Source organism: Dendropsophus ebraccatus, chromosome 2 (genome assembly GCF_027789765.1).
Source record: "Dendropsophus ebraccatus isolate aDenEbr1 chromosome 2, aDenEbr1.pat, whole genome shotgun sequence".
NCBI classification, from domain to species: domain Eukaryota; kingdom Metazoa; phylum Chordata; class Amphibia; order Anura; family Hylidae; genus Dendropsophus; species Dendropsophus ebraccatus.
Genome location: NC_091455.1, coordinates 128,334,303 through 128,360,297, shown reverse-complemented (window position 1 = coordinate 128,360,297; position 25,995 = coordinate 128,334,303). Strand labels below are relative to the sequence as shown.

General features: G+C 43.3%; 1 protein-coding gene across 1 annotated transcript in view; it reads right to left on the bottom strand.

The window, feature by feature from the left end:
* ADCY2 (adenylate cyclase 2) overlaps window positions 1–25,995 on the bottom strand; it is a 296,028-nt gene that overhangs the window by 16,099 nt on the left and 253,934 nt on the right. The window contains exons 17-19 of the mRNA XM_069959683.1: window positions 17,327–17,446; window positions 7,620–7,804; window positions 2,542–2,626 (exon numbers count right to left, since the gene is read on the bottom strand). Of these exons, the coding sequence (XP_069815784.1) occupies window positions 2,542–2,626; window positions 7,620–7,804; window positions 17,327–17,446 (390 nt within the window). The remainder of the gene's footprint in view (window positions 1–2,541; window positions 2,627–7,619; window positions 7,805–17,326; window positions 17,447–25,995) is intronic.

The following is a 25,995-nucleotide window of genomic DNA, read 5'->3' as shown; positions in this document are numbered from 1 at the left end:
GAGGTGGAGCCAGCCTAATGCATACACAATCTAAGCCACGCTCATTGGGCATGGGGCTGCCAGTTTAAAAGTTGTTTTTTAGGACAATAACTGCATCACCTGCCGAACGGACCCCAGGACAGATCTTGGATTAAATGCAGCTATCCGAAGGTACAAGGGGTTTGGGGGGGTCAGATTGTGGGTACAAAGTCGCTTGAAAGTGTCCAGGGGTCAATGCTGCAGCACTTCGGCAGCTTGACTCTTAGCTATAGTGGAGAACTGTTCAGTTTTTTTTTTTTAGCCCTTCTCTCTCATCTCCTGAACAATCTCCTAAACTTATATATGACCAAATAATTCTTGCTTAATTCCACTGATTTTATTGGATTAATTTATGGTCCAATAGGTATGTAGTAACTCCCTTTCCCATTTCAAAATGCTTTAGTATGTCAGAGGTATAAAAGGTATAATTAGTATTGCTGAAACCATAATGATTCATATGGTATATGTTTTATCGTGCTGGGCAATAATTATGTGCAGTTTTTAACTTTTTACAATTTTCAATAGGTTAACTTTAATATGTAAGTGGTTGTTCAGAGAAAATTAACTCCACAGACTAGTGTACAAGTAAGAGATCCCGAGGGGTTCGACCTCCCTACACCCACCGATTTCTGTATCGGGCCCCTGGCTTCATTGTTATGAATACAGCTGTGGGTGCAGCACATCACTGGCTCTTTCCAGCGGCTTCATAGGAATGAATAGAGCCACTGGTCATGTGCCATACCCGCGGCTGTATTCACAACAAAGGAGCCGGGCCCCGATATGGAGATGGGGGGGGGATCACTTACAATCTCTTTAACTAGTGGACAGAATCATAATGGACGGTATTTTGATGACCTCAATAGAATACAGTCCAGCAAGCATTCAGGGATAAAACTTATCTCTTCATTTCCATCTTTAGGGTAAGTTCACATGGACGGATCCGCAGCGGATTTTACGCTGCAAATCACAGTAAAATCTGCTGCGGATCCTATGCTGATTACTTTCAATGAGGATACATACTTGCAGTGGGATTTACCTCCTGCTGGGAGTATGTACGTGGCAGCGTCATTAACCCCCCGCTGGCCGGACCATACTTTACCTCCTCCCCGCTCCTACTTGCTTTGGGGGGTTTTCTGACCCGCCGCAGCCACTGATTGGCTGAATGGGATGTGAAGATGCCGAGAGCCCCCAAAGCAAGCCAAAGTGGGGAGCAGGTAATGTATGTTCCGGCTGGCGGGGGGGTTAATGGCGCTTTCACATACATACTCCCAGCGGCAGTGTCGGACTGGGTAACCGTGGGCTCACCAGGAAATTTGATTCTAGGAGCCCACCCAACATACACCACATATAACCAGCGCTAAACCTTTCACATTATTATAGTGACTTTTCACAGAGTTGAGTATGTGACCAGCGATGCTATCTCACTACTAGTAACTTGTCAGCAGGTTTACATATAAGACGGGGAGTTACAAATAAGTGTACATAACTCACAGGCGTGTGCAGCAGTGCTGGGGGATTATATGTCATCCTGGAGCTAAACAGGGAGGCCCACCTCTTGGTTAGGGGCCCACTATGGGATGGGGCCCACCGGGGGATTCCCCTGCTCCCCTGTAGGCCAGTCCGAGCCTGCCCAGCGGGATGTAAATCCCGCTTCGAGTATGCATCCTCATTGAAAGTAATTGGCATAGGATCTGCAGTGAATTTGCAGTGTAAAATCCGCTGCGGATCCGTCCGTGTAAATTTACCCTTACACTACCACCTAAAGAGTTGTCCTTCAGTTGTGTCAAAGCAGTCTTAGTCATTATTAAGGTGGATGAGGGGGCTTGTTTTTGAGTAAAAGCTTGTAGTTTTCATATGTATCATTTTTATGCCATCTTTTCCGTTTTTGGGATGTGGATTACCAAAATACTTCTTGTATTTATTTTTTTTTTTTACAGCATTCACTATGCTGGATAAATATCAGTCTGCTTTATAGTTCTGAGCCGTTAGAGATGTGACAATATCAAATATGTTTTCTAGAAGAAAAATAATTTTTATGGGTAGTTTTTTTGGGTGGGTTTGCATGGTCATCTGATTGTTAATATAATACACTGTAATAAACTGTAGCAGAAATCTACACCAGATCCTAGCTGGTGTAGATTTCATTCTGAAGTGTAAAGGCAGGCACACAATGCATCTAATTTATTAGGAGGCTTGCACTTCTTAAAGGGGTTATCCAGCGCTACAAAAACATGGCCACTTTCCCCCTTCTGTTGTCTCCAGTTTGGGTGGGGTTTTGAAACTCAGTTCCATTGAAGTAAATGGAGCTTAATTGCAAACCGCACCTGAACTTGAGACAACAGTAGGGGAAAAGTGTTCATGTTTTTCTAGCGCTGGATAACCCCTTTAATAAATAATGAGCAGAGGATTGCCCTTCTAATAAGTTTATGACCTGTATGTAAAATTCCAGCCTTTAGTAAATGTGCCCATAAATTTGTTATTTAAAAGGCAAGGTGATTTCGATAATGTTCATATTTTGCTTACCTGTCTACTTAGAACAAGCAGGGTTACAAAGAATATGAAAAGAGATACAGATCCCATTGTCTTCAGGTCTTTGAGTACACCTGGTCTGCAAATACAAGAATCTGACATTTAATCACACTGCTTTCAGGTAAATGCTCTCCTGCTGTTTTCACTTATGACAGCATGCATGCTATTTCCTGATAGACCTACAGTCTTTGGCTTTGGTTTTCCTATCATCTTTTTTACGTGAAAAACATCCATCTTTAGATAAAAATGGATGTCATTAATGATCATGAACATTAATAACACCTGTCTTTTGATAAAGATGGACTTTTACAAGTAAAAAAGATGTGGGAACATATAGTTACATAGTTACATAGTTAATACGGTTGATAAAAGACACATGTCCATCAAGTTCAACCAAGGAGGGGATGGATACAGGGAAGGGGGAGGGGCGATAGGTTCTATACATATGCATTTATATTATTTTGCTCTAGGAACTTGTCTAGGCCGGTTTTGAAGCCCTCTACTGTTTTTGCTGTGACAAGATCCTGTGGTAGACTGTTCCACAGATTCACAGTTCTCATGGTAAAGAAGGCAACATAGAGCCATAGAGTATTAGTTTAATTAAAGTAGAACTGTCTCCTCACATAGGGCAGCATAAAGTAGTGACAAAAACCCTGTTTCCAGCTATGTGACACTTCCTATTTTCTTGCCATAAGTTTTAGAAAATCACTGACTTTTTTTTTTTTTTTTAGAAATCATAGACATTTTTCTTTTACATTTTGTTATGTTGCAGCCTGAACTTAACAGGTTGGTGGGTAGGGACGGATGATTGCCCCAGGTGCAAACTTTTTCATCTCTAACAATGTAATGTGAGTGGTGATGTGTACACTGCACATCCAATGAGAAACAGGAATTCTAGAGTCCTGTATTCTAGAGTGGTGCAAATCTTCTGCAGTGGGCTGTAAGCAATGATGTCATCACATTGCACGCTGAGAAGACCTACGCTGCTCCAGGCGGAAAAAAATAGAGGCCCTGAGGTGTGTGTTTGTGTGTGGAGGGGGTTGTAATACTACTTTGCATTGCCTCAGGTGCTGTCAATCCATACTATGCCACTGCTCTGAAGTAAGAGTGAAAGGGGTTATGCACCTCTAGCCCCTGAAGTTATGACCTTTTTCGCACTTTTTTTTTTTTTTTTTTTAACTTGAACCCTTTGTTCTCTTTAGTCACTCTTTGACTGCTAGGACCCCTATGAATCTGAGAATAAGCAGTGTTTATTTACTGGTGTTCCATTCAGGTGAATGTGACTGTGCTGGACTTCCATGCATACCTAGTGACAAGAATTGTATTCGGTACCAAACTGCTAATCAAGTGATATGGGCATCTGTGAGATTTTTTTTGATGATCTATTGTTTATTTACCCTCTCAGCCTAAAGAAAGTATATTTGTGAGAGCATGTAATGCAGGACTGGTGTGCATAGGTGATGTAAGGAAAAAGTCCTGGTGACCTTGAAGAAAAACTGTGGAGAGTGGCTGAGGTGCCTTAGCACATAGCATGGAGATGGAGAGCCAATTTCTTGAATGAGGTACAGTATTGCTCAAGCAGCCAGCCTTCAGTTGTTCTAAGGTAGTGTTGACCTGTACAAGACTAGTACCACACTATGTGAACCATTAAAGCGACTTGTTTAAGTTGTGAACAAGGAGCGAGAAGCGTTGAAACGCGTAAACTTTTTTATTCATTGTACCTGATGTGAAGAATTACAATAAAGACTAAGCTTTATGGGATTTGCCATTTTGGTGCTGGACTTTTCCTTTTTGTATGCTGTGACCCTGGCTCCGGGTCTTACCGTGCACCAAGGGCAATACCACGGCAGGTGAGCTGGCCTACAACAGACTGTTTGCATTAAAGCGACTCTGTACCCACAATCTGACCCCCCCCAACTGATTGTACCTTCAGATAGCTGCTTTTAATTCAAGATCTGTCCTGGGGTCCGTTTGGCAGGTGATGTGGTTATTGTCCTAAAAAACAACTTTTAAACTTGCAGCCCTGTGTCAAATTGGTGTGGCCTCTTCATCATTAGGAATACCCCTAGAACAATCTCTCCTGTTCATCACCTGTGTGAACACTGCACATGAGCTGGATCGTTAAGGCACCTGTTCAGTGTTCAGACAAGTGATGAGTAGGAAAAATTCTGCCCGGGGGCGTTCCGAGTGATGAGGAGTTAAGGAGAGGTGTTACACACTCTAGGCTATGCCAATTTGACACAGGTCTGCAAGTTTAAAAGTTGTTTTTTAGGACAATAACAGCATCACCAGCCAAACGGATCCCAGGACAGATCTTGGATTAAAAGCAGCTATCTGAAGGATCAAGCGGCTTTTTTTGGGGGGGGGGGGGTTTAGATTGCGGGTACAGAGTCGCTTTAAGCTTGCTGTGCACACTGTGCAGACGAAGTTCAGCAATGTTTCTCTTACTACCTGGTGCTGATTTTCTACAGGATTCTTACATCCAAACCCTGGATAGTATATTTTGGGCACTATATTTGGTAACATTTTATGGCCACTATGACTAGCATTATATGGGTAGTATGGCTGTATGATATCTGAGTTTAAAAATAAAAAGTAGGAATATACAGTAGTATGTATATGAAAAGACAGTATAACAAATTTGTTGTAAATAAAATAAATATCTACAACTTAAGATTTGACATTGAAAATTGTGAGAATTGGTGCTCAGAATCTGAATACAAGTTCTTTCTCATAATGTGTTGTTACAGGTTGTCACTGGTGGTTTATCATCAAATTCTGTTTTACAATTATTATAATGTTAAATGCAATGTGCTAAATCTCAGTGAAGGAACATTAACTTCTTAGATAAATGCATAATTTCACTGCTTTTTCAAAAGAAGACCAGAAACACAATGTACTGTCGCTAACATACGGTATACAGTGCTCTAGCAAAGTGGTTCCAGCCTTTAATTTTTAATGAGAAATTGAAAGAATTGCATTATTAGATGAAAATTCACCAACAATAGCATTTTTTGCATCAAGGACACAGAATACCTTATAGATTCACAACTAATGATAGCATCAAACATTTGTATACAGGAGTCCCTGGAGTTACAGTACAATATTTTCAGCATACAATGGTCTTACTAAGCTACAGATAGACTGGACCTGTGGCACATGTAAATGGATAAAAGACCTGACTAATCAAAGTGGGAATTTCACTGTAAAACACCTGAATGACAAGTGCATGCACTGTGCTGTGTAGTAACTTTGTTATCATGTCTGAGCCTGTTCAGTCATCTGCCCGTAAAATGCATCAAAGACCGTGGTTTTGGCCATGATTCAGTGCCTGACTTGTATGTTCCCCTTGCACCAATCAGAACTTTGTATTATTCCATCACTTGTGTGCTGATTGACAGTTTCCACTAGGGATGATCCGAACCTGCCGAGGTTCGGGTTCGTATGAACCCGAACGCTTGGCTTCAGATTCCCGTTGTCTGCCTGCTCCGTGGAGCGGGCGATTACAGCGGGAGGAGCGCCTGGAAAACTGGGATACAGCCTATGGCTATGGCTCCACCACTCCTCTGCCTAACAGTTTTTGCTCTGTGTGGTCTGAATGTCAGAGGGCTGGTCCAATCGCTCTCTGGACTGGGACCCTGACATCTCAAAAGAAGTTCACTTGTGCTCTGGGACCTTGCTTGCGATTTTTAGCTTGAGCAGGCATTTATATGGGATTGGATTACTTGGAATTCTGACCTCTCTGCCTGTCCTTCTGACCTATATTTTTGCCTGCTGTTTTTGTACTGTTCTGCTTCGGTTTGACCTGTATCTGCCTGACTATTCTTTTTATTCTGTTATTGTGTTTGTTTGTCTTGTCTCATTCTGTGTTTCACCCAGTATAAGGACTGCCACCCAGTTGTCACTTGCGGCGTAGCCCAAGATTGGTAAGTAGGCAGGGAAAGTATTGGGGGGGCAAACTCTAGGGCTCACCCTGTCTGTCTGCTTCTGTCTTCCGCCCAGGTCCAGTGTCCCTTTCATTTTTCCCATTTTGTCCCTAACCTGTGCCAGGATGAGTTAGTTTCTTATACACCAGGTTTGGTCATCTCGATTTTATTTTTCTGGTAAACTTTGTGTACTAAAGTCCTTCCCTTAACATGGAAAGTGATTTACAGCCTGCAGCAGCTATTTCTTACTTTGTATGTTATCTGTCATTTTTCAACCTAAGCTGTGTTTAAATGTTTATTTTAATGTACAAAAAATTGTAGTTTACTGTGTGTACTAAAAAATAAAAACGGGTCCATTTTGATCCTTTTTTAATACTGTCAGTTAATGAAAAATTGATCCGTTTTAACATACCCCCCCCCCCCCCCTATAAAACGTATCCATTAAAACAGTGCTTCTCAATTCCAGTCCTCAGGCCTCACCAACAGGTCATGTTTTGAGGATTTCCTTAGTATTTGCCAGGTGATATAATTATACTCAGTGCATCAGGTATTATCACAGGTGATCTTTGTATGGGAAATCCTCAAAACATGACCTGTTGGTGAGGCCTGAGGACTGGAATTGAGAAGCACTGCATTAAAAGGATAACAAATACACAGTGTGAACCTAGCCTACATTTTTAGGCTATGTTCACACAATGGCCGTTGTACAACAGCCGTGATTTTTACGAGAATATACGTTGCATTGCTGTTTATGGGATCCCGGCCGGAGCGTATACACATAGTATACACACCGGCTGGGATCCCTAGTGGCGCCGCAAACAACTGACATGCCAGTTTTCTGCGGCCGCTATTCAGTGAATAGCGGCCGTAGAAAAACCATATCAGTGCACACTGTGGGGCGGGTGGCTCAGGCCGCTCGCTCCATAGTGTGCTGTGGGAAGCTTTGATGCGGGCACACAAGGATGCGCCCTCATCAAAACTCTGCAGGTCACGGAATGGCTGGTCTCTTACGATGTGTGAACATAGCCTTAAACTTACAATGTTTGTTCTGGAACCAGTTAATACTGTAACTTGACTAACCACTGTATTAAGAAAGACCAAAAAAAATTAAGTAAGTAAGTAGTAAAATAAAAAGGAAAAACATACCTTTCTAGGGAAACTGTTGCATAGAGGTACCTGCTATAGGCCTCAAGCATTGGAGCATGTGTATGAAGAAGGATAACGTTGTATATCACCAAAGCAATGAGCATGATAATCATTTTCAATTCATAATTTATCCGTATAAATACAGAACAAGAAATGAATCCAAGAATACAACTGTATATAAAGTACTGCAAGTAAAAGAAAAAATTATAAGAATGTTAAATATTTTGTATATTGGTATGCATATTGTGAAACTTAAGAATTTTCATGTTATGCCATAACTGAATGATGAGTGATGAGAAGAGCTGATTTATGTAATATAATATGTGTGATTTACACTTTCTTATAGAGATGAGTGAAGTGGGATTCGTTTAGTCACTCCGTTTGGCCACTCTGTAAATGTGAAATATTAATTAATTTGTGTGGCTAGTGGCATGACTATCTTTTTTTTTTTTTTTTTTTTTTTAATAAGGATAGAGCCAAACTGCATTTTTGCTGTCCATGTAACATATCTGTTGCATTGAAAAAAAGGATGCAGAAACGTATGGAGTTGTATACCATCCTGTAGTATCAGTATTCCCTTGACTTACATTAGAAAAAAAAAAACAGATGCAAAAGGATCCGTTCTTCTTTACATTTTTTTTACATACACAAAGACGTGGTTGACCATGTTCTGAAATGGATAGGCTATGTTCACACAACGTTTTTTCTGCTTCGTTTAAAATGACATCTGTCATTTTGAGGCTAAAATAACGGACGGTATTTAGCTGTCTGGCCTCCCCTGACAGCTCTTGGTACATTATTCTAGTTTGGAGTTTCTAATTGGACTTTGGATGTGTCTTAATTAAAAAGTCCATTGAATTTAATAGTAAAAAAGAAGAAAGGCTATGTTCACACAACGTCAAAAATAGAGAAAAAGTGGCCAATTTTCATATAAAAAAAAACACGTCCGTTTTTTTCCGCGATTTAACCGACTACAATGGCAATGCATTAAAGTCAATGGGAAGACGGATATCCAATGTACACAATGTACTAAATAATGGACGTTGTTGCCGTGGACATCAAAATAATGAACATAATCAATATTTACGGACGTCTTTTGCAAACAGCTGACTTTTTTTATTAGTAGTTCACACACAGTTTCCTTTTTTCCACTGTTCTTTCTCCGTCTTTACTACTAAATTCAATGGACTTTTCAATTAAGACACACCCAAAGTTCAATTAGTAATCCCACTAATCTAAACTAAAATGACGTACAAACACCAGTCAGTGCACAAGGGGAGGCCAGGCTGCTAAATAATGTCTGCTATTTTAGACTCAAAATAACGGACGTCATTTTAAACTGAGCTGAAAAAACGTGTGTGAACATAGTCTAAGAATGGGGACAAAAGAAAAACTGTGTGTCAGCAGCTAATAATACACGTCTGCTGTTTGCAATAGACGGCCGAAAAAAAATGATTATTTTGATGTCCATGGTAAAAATGTCCATTATTCAATACATTGTGTGCATTGGACCTCCTTCTTTCCATTGACCTCAATGCATTACCATTGCAGCCAGTGAAATTACGGCAAAAAATAGGCGTTATTTTAAATAGCAAAATAAGGTGCCTTTTCTCTATTTTTGATGTTGTGTGAACATAGCCATACAGTGAAACTGATGTAAAAAGCTGCCCTAGCCTTGGCAGAAAATGTTTTCAATTTTTTCACAAAATTTAGTTGTTCACAAACAATTACCACTAACATACACAAAAAAATAACAATGTGTCACAAAAAAACAATCTTAGAATCACTTAGATTAGGTAAAGAATTGCTAAGTTATTGCAACATAAAATGAGACAGATATGAAAAATGGGCATTGGTTATTAAGTGGAAAAAAAATATAATTTAGTATTTTATTGTGGAGTTAAGCATGACTTTTTCTTTGTTCTTTAGATGTTTAGACTGTTACAAAATAATGTTATTTATATAGACCTTATACGTAACAAATGTGGAGGACTTAAATATGCACTTTACTAATTTTGTGAAAAGCTTAATTTCCATTATGATGATAGGGAATCTATGATAAAGTCTATTAGCAAAATAAGTATTTTTCATTTCCTTTAACAACATACAATTTGTTGGTATTCTAAATCGCAAGCTAGATTGGAAGAATGCTATTTTGGTACACGTGTAGCCTGAAATATTCTGCACACTGTTAATTATGAAATCACACCTGCTGTGAAAGATTCTCAAGTGACTTCATAATTAACTAGGATGCAACGTGTCTTTCTTTTTATTAGTCTCGTGTTGGGATTTTACAGATTTTTTTTAGCTTCTATTCTTTTCAACTGTTCCCAATCAATAGAAACATTTTATAATGAAAACTGTACAGTATTACTATATGTAGTAATATGTATTATGCATTATTGGTGTATTAAAGTTAAATAAACTACATGATATACAAAATACATACTAAGGCTATGTTCCCACAATGTCTTTTTAGGTTAAATAGTGGCTGTTATTTTATAACGGGTGCTGTAAATAATAATTATAATCATTATCACTATCCGTTATTATAAAGAAAAAAATTGTTTTTCTTTTTATCTTAAAAAGATGCTGTGGGTACATAGCCTATGTGTAATATATTGTATAATATAATATTTCATTATCATAACCAACAAAGGCACATAACTCTGTTTTAATAAATTCATACCACATAATACCAACCGCCTACAAAATAAAAAATAAGTCATGCTCTATATTCACAGATAGTAAATTGTCTCTCTCTTTGTAAATCCAGGGGGACCTGCTCTTGTTGCCGGTGGAAACTTTGCAGAAATCTACACGTAAACCATGGTAAATTAGGCATGGGAGGAGGCATGGCGGCCCCCCTGCCCGCCCATCAGGCAGATTCTGGAAAGAAGAGTCAAGGCCCTTACTGGATGGAAAAGAAAAAGAATTGAGTGACTCCAATCAGAGTAGATGTCCCCTGGGGGTCACTGTATACAAATAACTGTTTAAAATAAAAGCGTATATGAACATCTATAACAAAAAGCAAAAACATATACACACACTCACACACACACACACACACACACACACACACACACACACTTTCTGTCCTTGTTTCAACTTTCAATGCTAGGGGCATAGGGGGGTACAAAATGAGAACCTTGCACCAGGATAACCTTTCTATCCCTCTGTCACAGACTGTTAGATCTATTGATCTTGTATAAATAAACCTTGGAAAGATAGTATGTCTTCTCATGTAAATAAATTTTTGTTATGTTCTCTCGGTTATAAATGCTGAGGCTATAATTTTGCACCATACTTTTTAAATTACCCTGTATATACAATTAATGAATGCATATTTATATGTCTTCCCAAGGATATGTTCACACAATGTAAAATAAAAAAAACAGTCAATATAATAATGCACTTCATTAAAGTCAATAGGAAAATGGACAGTTGTAATTAACCTCTTAAGGACGGAGCCAATTTTCGTTTTTGCGGTTTCAGTTTTTCCTCCTTGTGTTTAAAAGGCCATAGCACTTGCATTTTTTTTTTTACCTAGAAACCCACAAGAGTTATTTTTTGCGTGACTAATTGTACTTTGCAATGGCAGACTTAATTTTAAGTGGACCTTATCGTGGTGAGGCAGTTTACGCTGTTTGCAAATAGTAACCAAGAGACTCATTATTTTTGTGGGAATTTTTTGGGCAGTTGGGTTGCACTCAGGTGATGCAATTATTTTTGCAGGTATTAGACGGATCTTGCATGCCCAGAGCATAGGCGTATTATACGCCATGGAGAGGCCATAGTGTACATACAGTGTAGGGTCTGCCTCGATATGAGTCCACCTTATCGTGGTGAGGCAGTTTACGCTGTTTGCAAATAGTAACCAAGAGACTCATTATTTTTGTGGGAATTTTTTAGGCAGTTGGGGGGGCTGCTTTTAATTATTTTCATGTCTATGGTGGGTCTGTATCTTGCTTATGCGGTGAGCTGTTGCATTTTTCTGTGTTTTTGTGTGTTTGCAATTTCAGCCATGGCAACGTGCTCCTGCCTAGTGTGAACAGTGTTCTAGGAGAGCTGACCAATTTTTTCCTTTTTTTTTCTGTTTTCCATAGAAGGCTGTTAGATGCAGCTGTCATGTTTGACAGCTGCATCTAATGGTCTTAATTAGCGCTAATAGCCATGGTCCTGTGCTGCAGATAGCAGTCGGGATGGCGGCAGTCCAGAGTGGGGTCGCGGCGCAGCCCCCCTCTGAACTCCTGAACGGCATATGTCTTTAAGAGGTTTATTACGACTGTCTAAATAATGAACATGTACATTACAGTTCACATCATTATGTTTTTACTCAAAATGATGACCATATTTTTATATTTTTCACTGTGTGTGAGCATAGCCTAAGGCTATGTTCATGCTACGTAAAAGCACGGCTGTTGTTGCCATCGGCAGACGTACATATGCGGTTGAAACTACGGGCGTGCGAAAAATCGACATGTGGCCGGATGCATACACACCGCGAACATACGCCCGCAGTACAGTTATGCTTCCTTAGCTTGTTTCGAAGCGATCTGAGGCAGGTCATTTACTTGGAAATCTTCGCCCAGCCCCGTAAACCACACAGAACCTTTTGGATCGAAAAATCAAGTTCAATTTGGCTGAAATAAGTACTTTGTACGGGACCGCATGGAAATCCACGGCCGTGAGTTTCAACATTTCCGTCCTCAAACAATGGTCTTGTTCATTTTTCACAACACCGTATAAGATCCGGCCGTAAGCTCATACGTAGTGTGCACTGTGCAGGCGTATATCATATACTTTCAAGCGAACGCATCAACCTCAAAACTACGTGCGTATATTCGCAGTTTGCACTACGGACGGATTCATAAGCAGTGTGAACATAGCTCCCAAGTGTAGGCCCAATTGTTTAACCCCTTAAGGACCGTGCCTTAAATGGCCTTAAGGACCGGAGAAAATTTTATGAATATGACCTGTGTCACTTTATTGATTAATAACTTCGGGATGCTTTAACCTATCCGGCTGATTCTGAGATTATTTTCTCGTGACATATCGTTCTTCACATTTCTTGTAAATTGGAGTCGATACTAATAACGAATCTTTATGAAAAAAAACCAAATAACGTGAAAAATTGTGAAAAAATGCATTTTTCCAACTTTAAAACTTTTCTGCTTATACAGAAAATGGTTATACCACATAAATTATATATTAAATAGCATTAGCAACATGTCTACTTTATGTTGGCGGCATTTATTAAACTATATTTCATTTTTTTTAGACAATAGAAAGCATAAAACATTAGCAGCAAATTTCCAAATTTTCAGTAAAATTTCAAAATCAGATATTTTTAGGGACCTGTTCAGGTTTAAAGTGTATTTGAGGGGACTGTATGTTAGAAAGCCCCACAAAGCACCCCATTTCAGAAACTGCACCCCCCACACCCTACAAAACATGTAGTGCAGTTTCTCCCGAGTACGTAAATACCCCACATGTGGACATAAAGTGCCAAGCGGGCGCAGCACGAGCCTCCAAAGGGAAGGAGCGCCAATTGGCTTTTAGAAGCTGGATTTCACTGGAATGGATTTCAAGGCCCATGTCGCATTTACAGAGCCCTCGTGCTGCCAAAACACTGGAAACCCCCCACAAGTGACCCCATTCTGGAAACTACACCCCTTAAGGAATCTAACAAGGGGTGCACTGAGCATATGGACCCCACTGGTGACGGGCACAAATGTGGAACAATGTGGCGTGAAAGTGAAAATTTTCATTTTTTCACTTTCACGGCACAAATGTGCCCGTCATCAAGAGGTCCATATCCTCATTGCACCCCTTGTTAGATTCCTTGAGGGGTGTAGTTTCCAGAATGGGGTCAATTGTGGGGGGTTTACAGTGTTTTGGCAGCATGAGGGCTCTGTAAATGCGACATGGCGTTCATCAACCATTCTAGCCAAATCTAACCTCCAAAATCCAAATGGCGCTCCTTCCCTTCGGAGGCTTGCACTGCACCCACATGGCGCTTTATGTCCACATGTGGGGTATTTACGGACTCGGGGGAAATTGCTCTACACAGTTTGTGTTTTTTTTCTCTTTTAACCCCTTGTGAAAATGATAAATTCAAGGCTAGACCAACATTATAGTGTAAAAAATGTAATATTTCATTTTCACGCCACTTTGTTCCACATTTGTGCCCGTCACCAGTGGGGTCCATATGCTCACTACACCCCTTGTTACATTCCTTGAGGGGTGTAGTTTCCATAATGGGGTCACTTGTGGGGGGTTTCAACTGTCTTAGCAACACAGGGGCCTTTTAAATGCAACATGGCCCCTCGAAATCCATTCCAGCCAAATCCAGCCTCAAAAAAGCAAATGGCGCTCCTTCCCTTTGGAGGCTTACCCTTGTTAGATTCCTTATGGGGTGTAATTTCCAGAATGGGGTCACATGTGGGGGATTATACTGTCCTGGCCGCACAGAGGCTTTCAAATTGCATCATGGCAAGCCTCTAATGGGAATGGCGGCCATACCTATTTAGTTGGGGAAAAGGGACCATTCTAATTTATTTGGGGGTATTAGGCCAATTATTAGTTTATAAGGTTGAAAAGGACAGGTGTCCATCAAATTCAACCTGTGTTGATCCAGAGGAAGGCAAAAAATCCTCATAAGGCAGACGACAGTAGCCTCCTCACAGGGGAAAAATTCCTTCCCGACTCCATAATGGCAATCAGAATAATCCCCGAATCAACGTGACCCCTGAGATAGGAATAAGGGACAGAATTTAGATAATGTAGAACTCCAATGACGTGTGGTACGCCATGAAGCGATCCAGTATGCGGAGGCCGGGGTGATCAGGACAGGTGTCCACACTGGAAAATGGTGTCCTTCCTGATCCCCCTGTTACGCCACACTCTGCACTTCTTCTGGGGTCTCCTGTTTTTCAGTGTGGGGGACGTCACCTGGAAAATGTTGTCCTGGTGCGATAGGGGGTCCTTCATATCCAGAAGCGCTGGGTCTGCTCCATGGCTGCTAAATATTAGGGCTCTATTACTGCTTCTGATATGTTCGGATCATGCCGCAAGCTACAGTAGCTTGGGCAGCGAGGGACCGAAACAGGGGGTGCTGGTATAAAAGTTATCCCGTACAGGTGGTGACCTTTATCCAGCAGTGGGAAGATCAGTTCCCGAACGATCTTCCTACTAACTCCGAAGATGGGGGGGGGGGGCATGGTGGGGGCTGGATTTGGGTGTCCCTTCCTTCATACACTCTAAGGGTACGTGCACACTGTTGAATGGAGAAGGATAACCCTTTGTGCATTCCGCAGCTGGCACCCACCGGCAGACTGATGCAGGTGTGCGTCTCCCCCCATGTCATAGACTCCATTCTATGCACGGGCGGATTCCGCTCTCTGTCCAATGCGTTCATTCTTTGGATGGACGATGGAATCCGCTCGTGCATAGAATGGAGTCTATGACATGTGCGGAGACATGCGCGCCCGCAACAGTCCGTCTGTGGGTGCCAGCTGCGGAATGCACGAAGGGTTAACCTTCGCCATTCCGCAGTGTGCACGTACCCTAAGGCTATGTTCACACTGCGTATGAATCCGTCAATAGTGCGAACCGCGAATATACGCACGTAGTTTTGAGGTTGATGCGTTCGCTTGAAAGTATACAATATACGCCCGCACAGTGCACACTAGCTTATGGCCGGATCGTATACGGCACCGTGAAAAATGAACAAGACCATTGTTTGAGGACGGAAATGTTGAAACTCACGGCCGTGGATTTCCATGCGGTCCCGTACGAAGTACTTATTTCAGCCAAATTGAACTTGATTTTTTCGATCCAAAAGGTTCTGTGTGGTTTACGGGGCTGGGCGAAGATTTCCAAGTAAATGACCTGCCTCAGATCGCTTCGAAACAAGCTAGGGAAGCATAACTGTACTGTGGGCGGATGTTCGCGGTTCGTACGCATCCGGACACATTTTTCTATTTTTCTATCTTTCCCACGCCCGTAGTTTCAGCCGCACATGTGCGGCGGCGTACGATCTACGGACGGATTCATACGCAGTGTTAACATAGCCTAAATCTGTAAGTGCATCCTGAGGTACTCTCACAGAGTTTGTAGAATTTCACGCCATACTGTCATCTCTTATTGGGACGGTACTGGCGGAAAAGACGTGTCCCGAACAGAAGAAGATGACGTCACGGAACCCGGAAGACACCAATCGGGACCCTGGGATTCGGTGAGTATGGCCAAATACCTGCTCTCGATCCCTCAGCTACCTAGCTGAGGGGTCCAGAGCAGGTAGTTATTACTTTTGGGGACTTTGATTGTCATGATCGGCCGGCCGGTACCAGCCGGCCGATCACGGCGATCGGGTCGTGGCCACCATTACTTTTAACAGTAATGGCGCTCGGTGCTGTCGCGGACAGCACCGGCCGCCATTATTTTCCGGGTCATCGGGTTACCGATGGCCCGGAAAGGTTCAGATCGCCGCTATTGGCTGATCTGAACTGATCAGCCAATAGCGGCGATCGTCGGCATGGGGGGGGGGGGGGTTGGTTAACAACCCCCATTCCGACAAGGAGGGATGGCCTGCAGTGTATTTCAGCAGGCCATTTCTCGCGATCGCGTACCAGCCGGCCACGGCGCCCTCTTAAAGGACCCGCGTACCAGTACGTCATGGGTCCTTAAGTGACAGTGATCCATGACGTACCGGTACGTCATGGGTCCTTAAGAGGTTAATTTTAAATTCCAATCTAAGAAACCAGATTATAATGTACAATTAGATTCTAACAGAATATTTTTTTTTTCTCCTGGTATCTGGTATGAAATATATATATAGGAATGTATGACAGTAATATATGTATTTTGGCATTATACCCATTTTTTATTATTTGAAATACTTGTGCAGTAAGCTGAAAGTAAAGTTATTCAACATTTAAAAATAATTGATTAAGTAATATTTTATCACAAGTATATGCAAGTATGACTAAAGGGAGGTTACCATCCGTATGTGGCAGCAGATGGCAAGCTCTATTTCTTATGGCAAAAAACTACTTTAAATACTTTTAAGTCAAGTGTCAGGGTCAGGTATCAGACTTAATTTTTTTTTAAGATAATTAGAGATGAGGGAATGTACAGTAATAACGAAGCAAAGCGCTCCGTTATCTCTCCAATCCGCTCATCAGCCTGCTGGCTTTTAACTCAGTGCCGCTCCTCCCCAGGTGCCTGGAAAAGCTGAATCCAGTCTTAGCAAACTGGGAGAAGTTTCCCAGGAATGGATCCAGTTTTCCCAGCACCCGGGGCGGAGCAGCATGGATCAGAGAGTTAAGCTGTAGCAGGCTGATAAGCAGATTGCAGAGATAACTAAGCGCTTTGCTTTGTTATTACTGTAAATTCCCTCATTTCTAAAGATAATCATAAGATGCTATCACAGGTGTACCCCATACCCCCTCCCAACTCCTACTTCTCTCCACACTCAGTTAACAGTGTTTGGCTGGCAGACCTAGGCGCTACTGTAGTACTGTAGAACACAACCTCATAAAAGTCCCTTTCAAGAAATTGGATCTGAACACATTCCATATACTATATTAATTATGGAAGATATGATTATGAAAGTGTATGTAAAACCATTCTTTCATTCAAAATTTAAAACGACTTTAACTTAACCAGAAGTCATTAAAGAGAATTAAAATGAGCACACTCACCGGAAGGAAAAAGTAGTTGTTCTGAACAAGCCATTGTTTTTCTTCCATAGAGTCGGATGAACTAGAATTTGACCATTTGAAGGCTGAATTTATAGAAATTAAATTATCGTCCAGGAAAAACTGAAATAGGATAACATTTTATTTATATTCATGTAAGATGTTTATTTACTTCTAATTTACTTGATAGTTTGCTGACACTACTGTTACAAGAAAAAAAAAATTATACACATTGAGGCAACTAAATAATTGTATCTACAGTATTAAACATTTAACATGTACCTTTCATTCAAGTAACTTTTCAAGATAAGCTGTTGTGCATGAATATAAGTACCACTATTTCTGATCACTAGATAACTTTTATGTGGCATTTTTCATGCTCTGCGGGCTCCAGCTGTGATTTTTAATTGTCTCTGAACTAGTGGGTGGAGCCTAGTCTCTATGATGTCTCCTATATGCTGCACAGAAAGTAGAAAACAAGCCGCACATCCAGATCCAGGGTGCTCAGGGAATAAGTCCTCAGGCCAAGGATTCCGCAGATATAAGATGGAGAGTCCACAGCACACCAGCTTAGGTGGTACAAAAAGTGTAGTTTATTCCAAAATGGAGAACAAACAGATGCAACATTTCGACATTTCTTTCTCAAGCATAGTGGGTGGGTCATGATGACATCAATAAATAGTGATGAGGGTAATATATTCCGCCCATAAATATATTTTGCATAATAACAATAACATTGTCTACAGTGAAAAATATAAACATATTAAGAGCACTACAAGTGCATATATAACCGCAAACAGTTAGTGCTGTGACTAGTGCATTATGTGATAAAGCGAATCTTGAGATAAGCACACAGATTATAATTCATGAAATAATTCATACTGGATAAGGAGGAGGATCCAGAGGCCACTCACCACCTATGGAGGCATGTATACAAAGTCCTGATTGCCGCAGCCATGTGTGGAAATGGAGAGGAATAGAGTCCAGTGTGTAACTTCGGCATGGGGTATAGGCCAGTGCGCATGCGTCAAACAGCCTTGCCCCATGACCGCGACACTGTCCAATAGGAGAGGGTATGTGCCGTAACCACGGCAACTGTAGCAGTGTACGGAACAAAGCACCATGTACGGCCCGAGACATCAGACAAGCTGATAGGGAAAGGCTGCAGGATGCATCAAAGGCACAATACCGCCGCTCGTCCCACTGATCCTCTTTCCGGTGCACGACCGCATCAGTAGATGGATACGCCATGTCGCTGTCATTTGGCCAACAGTGCAGGGAAATGTTATCAAAAAGTGTAAGAGTGAAGTTCCAAGTCCTCAGAACGAGAAAGGCTGCATACAGGCTCAGGTGGGGCGTGCCACGGTCCTCCATATATAAGTGTGCTATCTAGACATGTAAAAAGCACAATTAAACTCCACACAGCCACAGAATAGCTAGTGGATACACTGCTCATTTAAAAAGTCTAGAATTCATCTTAAAATCCACATTCAGACCTGGGGGTTTTAGGGACTGCAATTCGTAGATCCATTGTAACTCTTTGTTAAAAAGAGTGGGGGTACGTGGTCGATGACAAAATGATTAGAGACTGGTATATCCTGTCGTCTCCTGCGGATAGTGTATCTATGGTGGTTGATGCGTGTTTTAAAATCATTCTTGGTTTCACCCACATACAGGAGGCGACAGGGACACCACAGCACATATATCACATGGTCGGAACTACACGTCAAAAAATGCTTGAGAGGATAGATTTTGTTAGAGGTAGGAGGAATAAATGTAGTACCCTTGTGCATGAGTAGACAATTCACACAAGATCAACAAGGAAACAACCCTTTTCTTTGAGTTTTTAAGAAAGTTTGTTTTAGCCTATTACTCATGGCCACATCGTTCTTTACCAATCTATCCTTGATGTTGGTACCTCTCCTGTAACTCATGAGAGGGGGATTTTGTAAAGCCGGAATCTGTGTGTAACTGTCTTTGATGATATTCCAGTGTTTGCGAAGGATCTGTGAAAGGTGACTTGAGATGCAATGATACGTCGTGATAAAAGCTAAGCGTTCAACTTTGGTATGGTGATGGGCATGTAATAATTGTTGTCTGTCCATAGTAGAAACATGACTCTTTTATTTAGAAATCAATGACATGGGATAGCCTCTGTCCAAGAATTTACCCGTAATTTTTTCCAAAACTGGTGCCACCCTTTCAGGATCGCTTACGATCCGCCGGGCTCGGAGCATCTGACTATATGGGAGGTACTTGACCATGGATTTGGGGTGGCAGCTACTGTAATGTAAGAGGGTGTTACAGTCAGTTTGTTTTCTTACAGTCAGTTTCAAGTTTTCTTGGTGAACAGATCAGTGACAAGTTTGTTGTCCCGGATGGTAACCAAAGTATCTAAAAATTGTACAGAGTCATATGAGTAAGTCATGGTGAATTGGATAGCTGAATCAATGGAATTTAAGAATGTATGAAAAGCTTGTAACTCTTCCTCGGTGCCAGACCAGATCAAGATGACATCATCTATGTATCTCCACCACCCCAACACTAGGCTGAAGTGGTGGGACACATAGACAGATGCCTCCTCCATACCGGCCACAAAGACATTAGTGCCCATCGCCGTTCCCTGTATTTGAATGAAAAAATTGTCATTGAATGTAAAATAATTACAAGTACCAGTTCAAGCAGCTGTAACAAAAAAATCAATTTTCTCTGGGGAAAGCCCAGAAGTCTCAAGGGCCTTTTGTACAGCCTTTAAGCCTCCTTGGTGCGAAATAGAGGTGTACGGACTAACGATGTCAAAAGAAACGATTATGGCATGTGGAGGAATTACCAAGTATTCAATTTTTGTAAAAAAATCACTTGTGTCACGAATATATGACATTGCTTGAGTAGCAATTTTTTTTTACTGCTGCTTGAACTGGTACTTACTTGTACTTATTTTACATTCAATTACAATTTTTTCATTCTAATACAGGGAACAGTGATGGGCACTAATATGGTGCCTACCTACGCCAATATCTTTGTGGCCGGTATGGAGGAAGCATCTGTCTATGTGTCCCACCCCTTCAGCCTAGTGCTGGGGTGGTGGAGATACATAGACGATGTCTTCTTGATCTTGTCTGGCACCGAGGTAGAGTTACAAGCTTTTCATACATTCTTAAATTCCATTGATTCATCTATCCAATTCACCATGACTTACTCATATGACTCTGTACAATTTTTAGATACTTTGGTTACCATCCGGGACAACAAATTTGTCACTGATCTGTTCACCAAGAAAACTGACTGTAACACTCTCTTACATTACAGTAGCTGCCACCCCAAATCCATGGTCAAGTACCTCCCATATAGTCAGATGCTCCGAGCCCGGCAGATCGTAAGCGATCCTGAAAGGGTGGCACCAGCTTTGGAAAAAATTATGGGTAAATTCTTGGAAAAAGGCTATCCCATGTCATTGATTTCTAAACACAAGAGTCATGTTTCCACTATGGACAGACAACAATTATTACATGCCCATCACCGTCCTAAAGTTGAATGCTTAGCTTTTATCACGATGTATCATTGCATCTCAGGTCACCTTTCACAGATCCTTCGCAAACACTGGAATATCATCAAAGACAGTTACACACAGATTCCGGCTTTACAATGTCCCCCTCTCATGAGTTACAGGAGAGGTACCAACATCAAGGATAGATTGGTAAAGAACGATGTGGCCATGAGTAATAGGCTAAAACATACTTTCTTAAAAACTCAAAGAAAAGGGTTGTTTCCTTGTTGCTCTTGTGCGAATTGTCTACTCATGCACAAGGGTACTACATTTATTCATCCTACCTCTAACAAAAATCTATCCTCTCAAGCATTTTTTGACGTGTAGTTCCGACCATGTGATATATGTGCTGTGGTGTCCCTGTCGCCTCCTGTATGTGGGTGAAACCAAGAATGATTTTAAAACACACATCAACCACCATAGATACACTATCCGCAGGAGACGACAGGATATACCAGTCTCTAATCACTTTGTTGAAATGGGGCACACTGAAAAGGACTTGCGGTTTATGCTCATCGACCACGTACCCCCACTCAGAAGGGGTGGTGACCGAGTGAGCATTCTTTTGAAAAAAAGAGTTACAATGGATCTACGAATTGCAGTCCCTTAAAACCCCTAGGTCTGAATGTGGATTTTAAGATGAATTCTAGACTTTTTAAATGAGCAGTGTATCCACTAGCTATTCTGTGGCTGTGTGGAGTTTAATTGTGCTTTTTACTATGTATGTCTTTTGCTATTTTTTTTTTAGATAGCACACCTAAATATGGAGGACCTTGGCACACCCCACCTGAGCTTGTAAGCAGCCTTTGTCGTTCTGAGGACTTGGAACTTCACTCTTACACTTTTTGATAACATTTCCCTGCACTGTTGGCCAAATGACAGCGACATGGCGTATCCATCTACTGATGCGGTCGTGCACCGGAAAGAGGATCAGTGGGACGAGCGGCAGTACTGTGTCTTTGATGCATCCTGCAGCCTTTCCCCAGCAGCCTGTCTGATGTCTCAGGCTGGACATGGTGCTTTGTTCCGTACACTACTACAGTTGCCGTCGAAACGTTGCATCTGTTTGTTCTCCATTTTGGAATAAACTACACTTTTTGTACCACCTGAGCTGGTGTGCTGTGGACTCTCCATCTTCTATATGCTGCACATACATAGAAAATGGCATCCTCTTCTGCCATGTCTTAATACCCACCCTATGAAGTAGCAGTAACATGAAGGACATTATAGAGAAATAATAAGCAGTCTAAATTGTGAATCAATGGTAAATTCTAACTTTTGTACTCCCTTTAAAGGATACCTATCATTTGGAGCTAACGGCTGTATTGCTATGTTCACAAAACGTTTTTTGAGCTCTGTTTAAAATTACGTCCGTTATTTTGAGGCTAAAATAACGGACATTATTCAGCAGCCTGGCCTCCCCTTAGTGCAATGACTGATGTTTGGACATTATTTTAGTTTGGTGTCACTAATTGAACTTTGGGTGTGTCTTAACTGATAAGTCCATTGAATTTAATAGTAAAGACGTAGAAAGAATGGTGACAACAGGAAAAACTGTGTGTGAACTAGTAATAAAAAACATCCGCTGTTTGCAAAAGATGTCCAAAAATAATGATCATGCTCATTATTTTGACAGCCGCGGGAAAAAACATCCGTTATTCAATACACTGTGCATTGGATGTCCGTCTTCTCACTGACTTCAATGCATTGCCATTGTAGTCAGTTAAATCGTGGCAAAAAAGGACGATTTTTTTTTAAATGAAAATCTCTGATATTTTTGACATTGTGTGAACATAGCCATATGCTGCAAAAATCTTTCTATCCATTCTGGCACGCCTAGGAGATGGGTTTCTTCCAGCTCATCATTTGCCTGCATTGTAAGTGTATGCAGCCAAATGCAGAGCCGGAAGAACTCTATCCCCTGTGCCAGGGCCACTTTAACCTGGGTGCATATGGTGCACGTGCACCGGGCTCCCTGGTTCAGATCACATGACAGGGGCCCCCCGGCTGAGTCGCCACAAATTTTCATCCCTCAACCACCTAATGAGCCGGGAAGCCTGACTGCGTGTGATGTCACCCGGCCCGGCACCTGATTGGATGTGCAGCGCGGGCATTGCACAGCCGGCCGCAGCGGCGCCACTCTACTTTCCCGCCTCCCCTGCAATTCTGTCTGCGCAGTCAGTGAGGAGAAGGGGGAGCTGGTGGTGGTCGGAAAGGAGGAGGAGCCTGTGTGCTGTGGTGCCCGGGCTGTAGCTGCTTCCTGTGAGTCCGGGTCACCCTGCACCACATACTCTGCTGGCCCTGTTTGCGGAAGAGCCCAGGAGGCACTGCAGAAGCATCCAGCCTCTCCCCAGGCAGAGTGTGTGGAGGCGGGGGAGCAGCACCTGCACTATGAATGTAAGTAGCAGCGAGGTGGGGGTGTATGGAGAAGGGGAGGGAAGAATAGAAGCTGGGGGCCCACTGACAGAGGATTTGCCCTCCGTAACTGTCTGGGGTATGTACAGATAAGTCCCACCCCTGATTTAAGGCCCCGCCCCCGGAAGTGGGTAGTATTCTGACTGACTGCCATTCAGAAGTCACCCAGCTTTTCTGCATCTTATATTGTTGTGAGTATGACTGAGGCCACCCAGCTTTCCCAGGATCTTAGTATGAGGGGGGTCACTGGGGGACACAAGACCTTACAGACTAGGAGGACTGAGTCAGTCCTCCTAGTCTTTAAGCTCCTGTGTCCCCCCCAGTCCTCCTCCTAGTCTGTAAGCTCCTGTGTCCCCCCAGTCCTCCTCCTAGTCTGTAAGCTCCTGTGTCCCCGTGTCCTCCTAGTCTATAAGCTCCTGTGTCCCCCCAGTCCTCCTCCTAGTCTGTAAGCTCCTATGTCCCCCAGTCCTCCTCCTAGTCTGTAAGCTCCTGTGCCCCCCAGTCCTCCTCCTAGTCTGTAACCTCCTGTGTCCCCCCAGTCCTCCTCCTAGTCTGTAAGCTCCTATGTCCCCCAGTCCTCCTCCTAGTCTGTAAGCTCCTGTGCCCCCCAGTCCTCCTCCTAGTCTGTAACCTCCTGTGTTCCCCCAGTCCTCCTAGTCTGTAAGCTCCTGTGTCCCCCCAGTCCTCCTAGTCTGTAAGCTCCTATGTCCCCCAGTCCTCCTCCTAGTTTGTAAGCTCCTATGTCCCCCAGTCCTCCTCCTAGTCTGTAAGATCCTGTGTCCCCCCCAGTCCTCCTAGTCTGTAAGCTCCTGTGTCCCCCCAGTCCTCCTCCTAGTCTGTAAGCTCCTATGTCCCCCAGTCCTCCTCCTAGTCTGTAACCTCCTGTGCCCCCCAGTTCTCCTCCTAGTCTGTAAGCTCCTGTGTCCCCCCAGTCCTCCTAGTCTGTAAGCTCCTGTGTCCCCCCAGTCCTCCTAGTCTGTAAGCTCCTATGTCCCCCAGTCCTCCTCCTAGTCTGTAAACTCCTATGTCCCCCAGTCCTCCTCCTAGTCTGTAAGCTCCTGTGTCCCCCCAGTCCTCCTAGTCTGTAAGCTCCTGTGTCCCCCAGTCCTCCTCCTAGTCTGTAAGCTCCTGTGTCCCCCCAGTCCTCCTCCTAGTCTGTAAGCTCCTGTGTCCTCCCCAGTCCTCCTTCTAGTCTGTAAGCTCCTGTTTCCCCCCCAGTCCTCCTAGTCTGTAAGCTCCTGTGCCCCCCCCCAGTCCTCCTAGTCTGTAAGCTCCTGTGTCCCCCCAGTCCTCCTAGTCTGTAAGCTCCTGTGTCCCCCAGTCCTCCTCCTACTCTGTAAGCTCCTGTGTCCCCCCCAGTCCTCCTCCTAGTCTGTAAGCTCCTGCGTCCCCACCAGTCCTCCTCCAAGTCTGTAAGCTCCTGTGCCCCCCCAGTCCTCCTCCTAGTCTGAAAGCTCCTGTGTCCCCCCAGTCCTCCTAGTCTGTAAGCTCCTGTGTCCCCCCCAGTCCTCCTAGTCTGTAAGCTCCTGTGTCCCCCAGTCCTCCTCCTAATCTGTAAGCTCCTGTGTCCCCCCCAGTCCTCCTAGTCTGTAAACTCCTGTCCCCCCACAGTCCTCCTCCTAGTCTGTAAGCTCCTGTTTCCCCCCAGTCCTCCTCCTAGTCTGTAAACTCCTGTGTCCCCCAGTCCTCCTCCTAGTCTGTAAGCTCCTGTGTCCCCCCAGTCCTCCTCCTACTCTGTAAGCTCCTGTGTCCCCCCCAGTCCTCCTCCTAGTCTGTAAGCTCCTGCGTCCCCACCAGTCCTCCTCCTAGTCTGTAAGCTTCTGTGCCCCCCCCCCCAGTCCTCCTCCTAGTCTGTAAGCTCCTGTGTCCCCCCAGTCCTCCTAGTCTGTAAGCTCCTGTGTCCCCCCAGTCCTCCTAGTCTGTAAGCTCCTGTGTCCCCCCAGTCCTCCTAGTCTGTAAGCTCCTGTGTCCCCCAGTCCTCCTAGTCTGTAAGCTCCTGTGTCCCCCCAGTCCTCCCCCTAGTCTGTAAGCTCCTGTGTCCCCCCCAGTCCTCCTAGTCTGTAAGCTCCTGTGTCCCCCAGTCCTCCTCCTACTCTGTTAGCTCCTGTGTCCCCCAGTCCTCCTAGTCTGTAAGCTCCTGTCCCCCCCCCAGTCCTCCTCCTAGTCTGTAAGCTCCTGTTTCCCCCCAGTCCTCCTCCTAGTCTGTAAACTCCTGTGTCCCCCCAGTCCTCCTCCTAGTCTGTAAGCTCCTGTGTCCCCCCAGTCCTCCTCCTAGTCTGTAAGCTCCTGTGTCCCCCCAGTCCTCCTAGTCTGTAAGCTCCTGTGTCCCCCAGTCCTCCTCCTAGTCTGTAAGATCCTGTGTCCCCCCCAGTCCTCCTCCTAGTCTGTAAGCTCCTGTGTCCCCCCAGTCCTCCTAGTCTGTAAGCTCCTGTGTCCCCCAGTCCTCCTCCTAGTCTGTAAGCTCCTGTGTCCCCCCAGTCCTCCTAGTCTGTAAGCTCCTGTGCCCCCAGTCCTTCTAGTCTGTAAGCTCCTGTGTCCCCCAGTCCTCCTAGTCTGTAAGCTCCTGTGTCCCCCCAGTCCTCCTAGACTGTAAGCTCCTGTGTCCCCAGTCCTCCTAGTCTGTAAGCTACAGTGGGAACCTGTTAAAGTTAGAAACTGTTCCAGTGGTGATATTAGGTCTGTACGTGCCCCCACTAGCTTAACTCTCCAT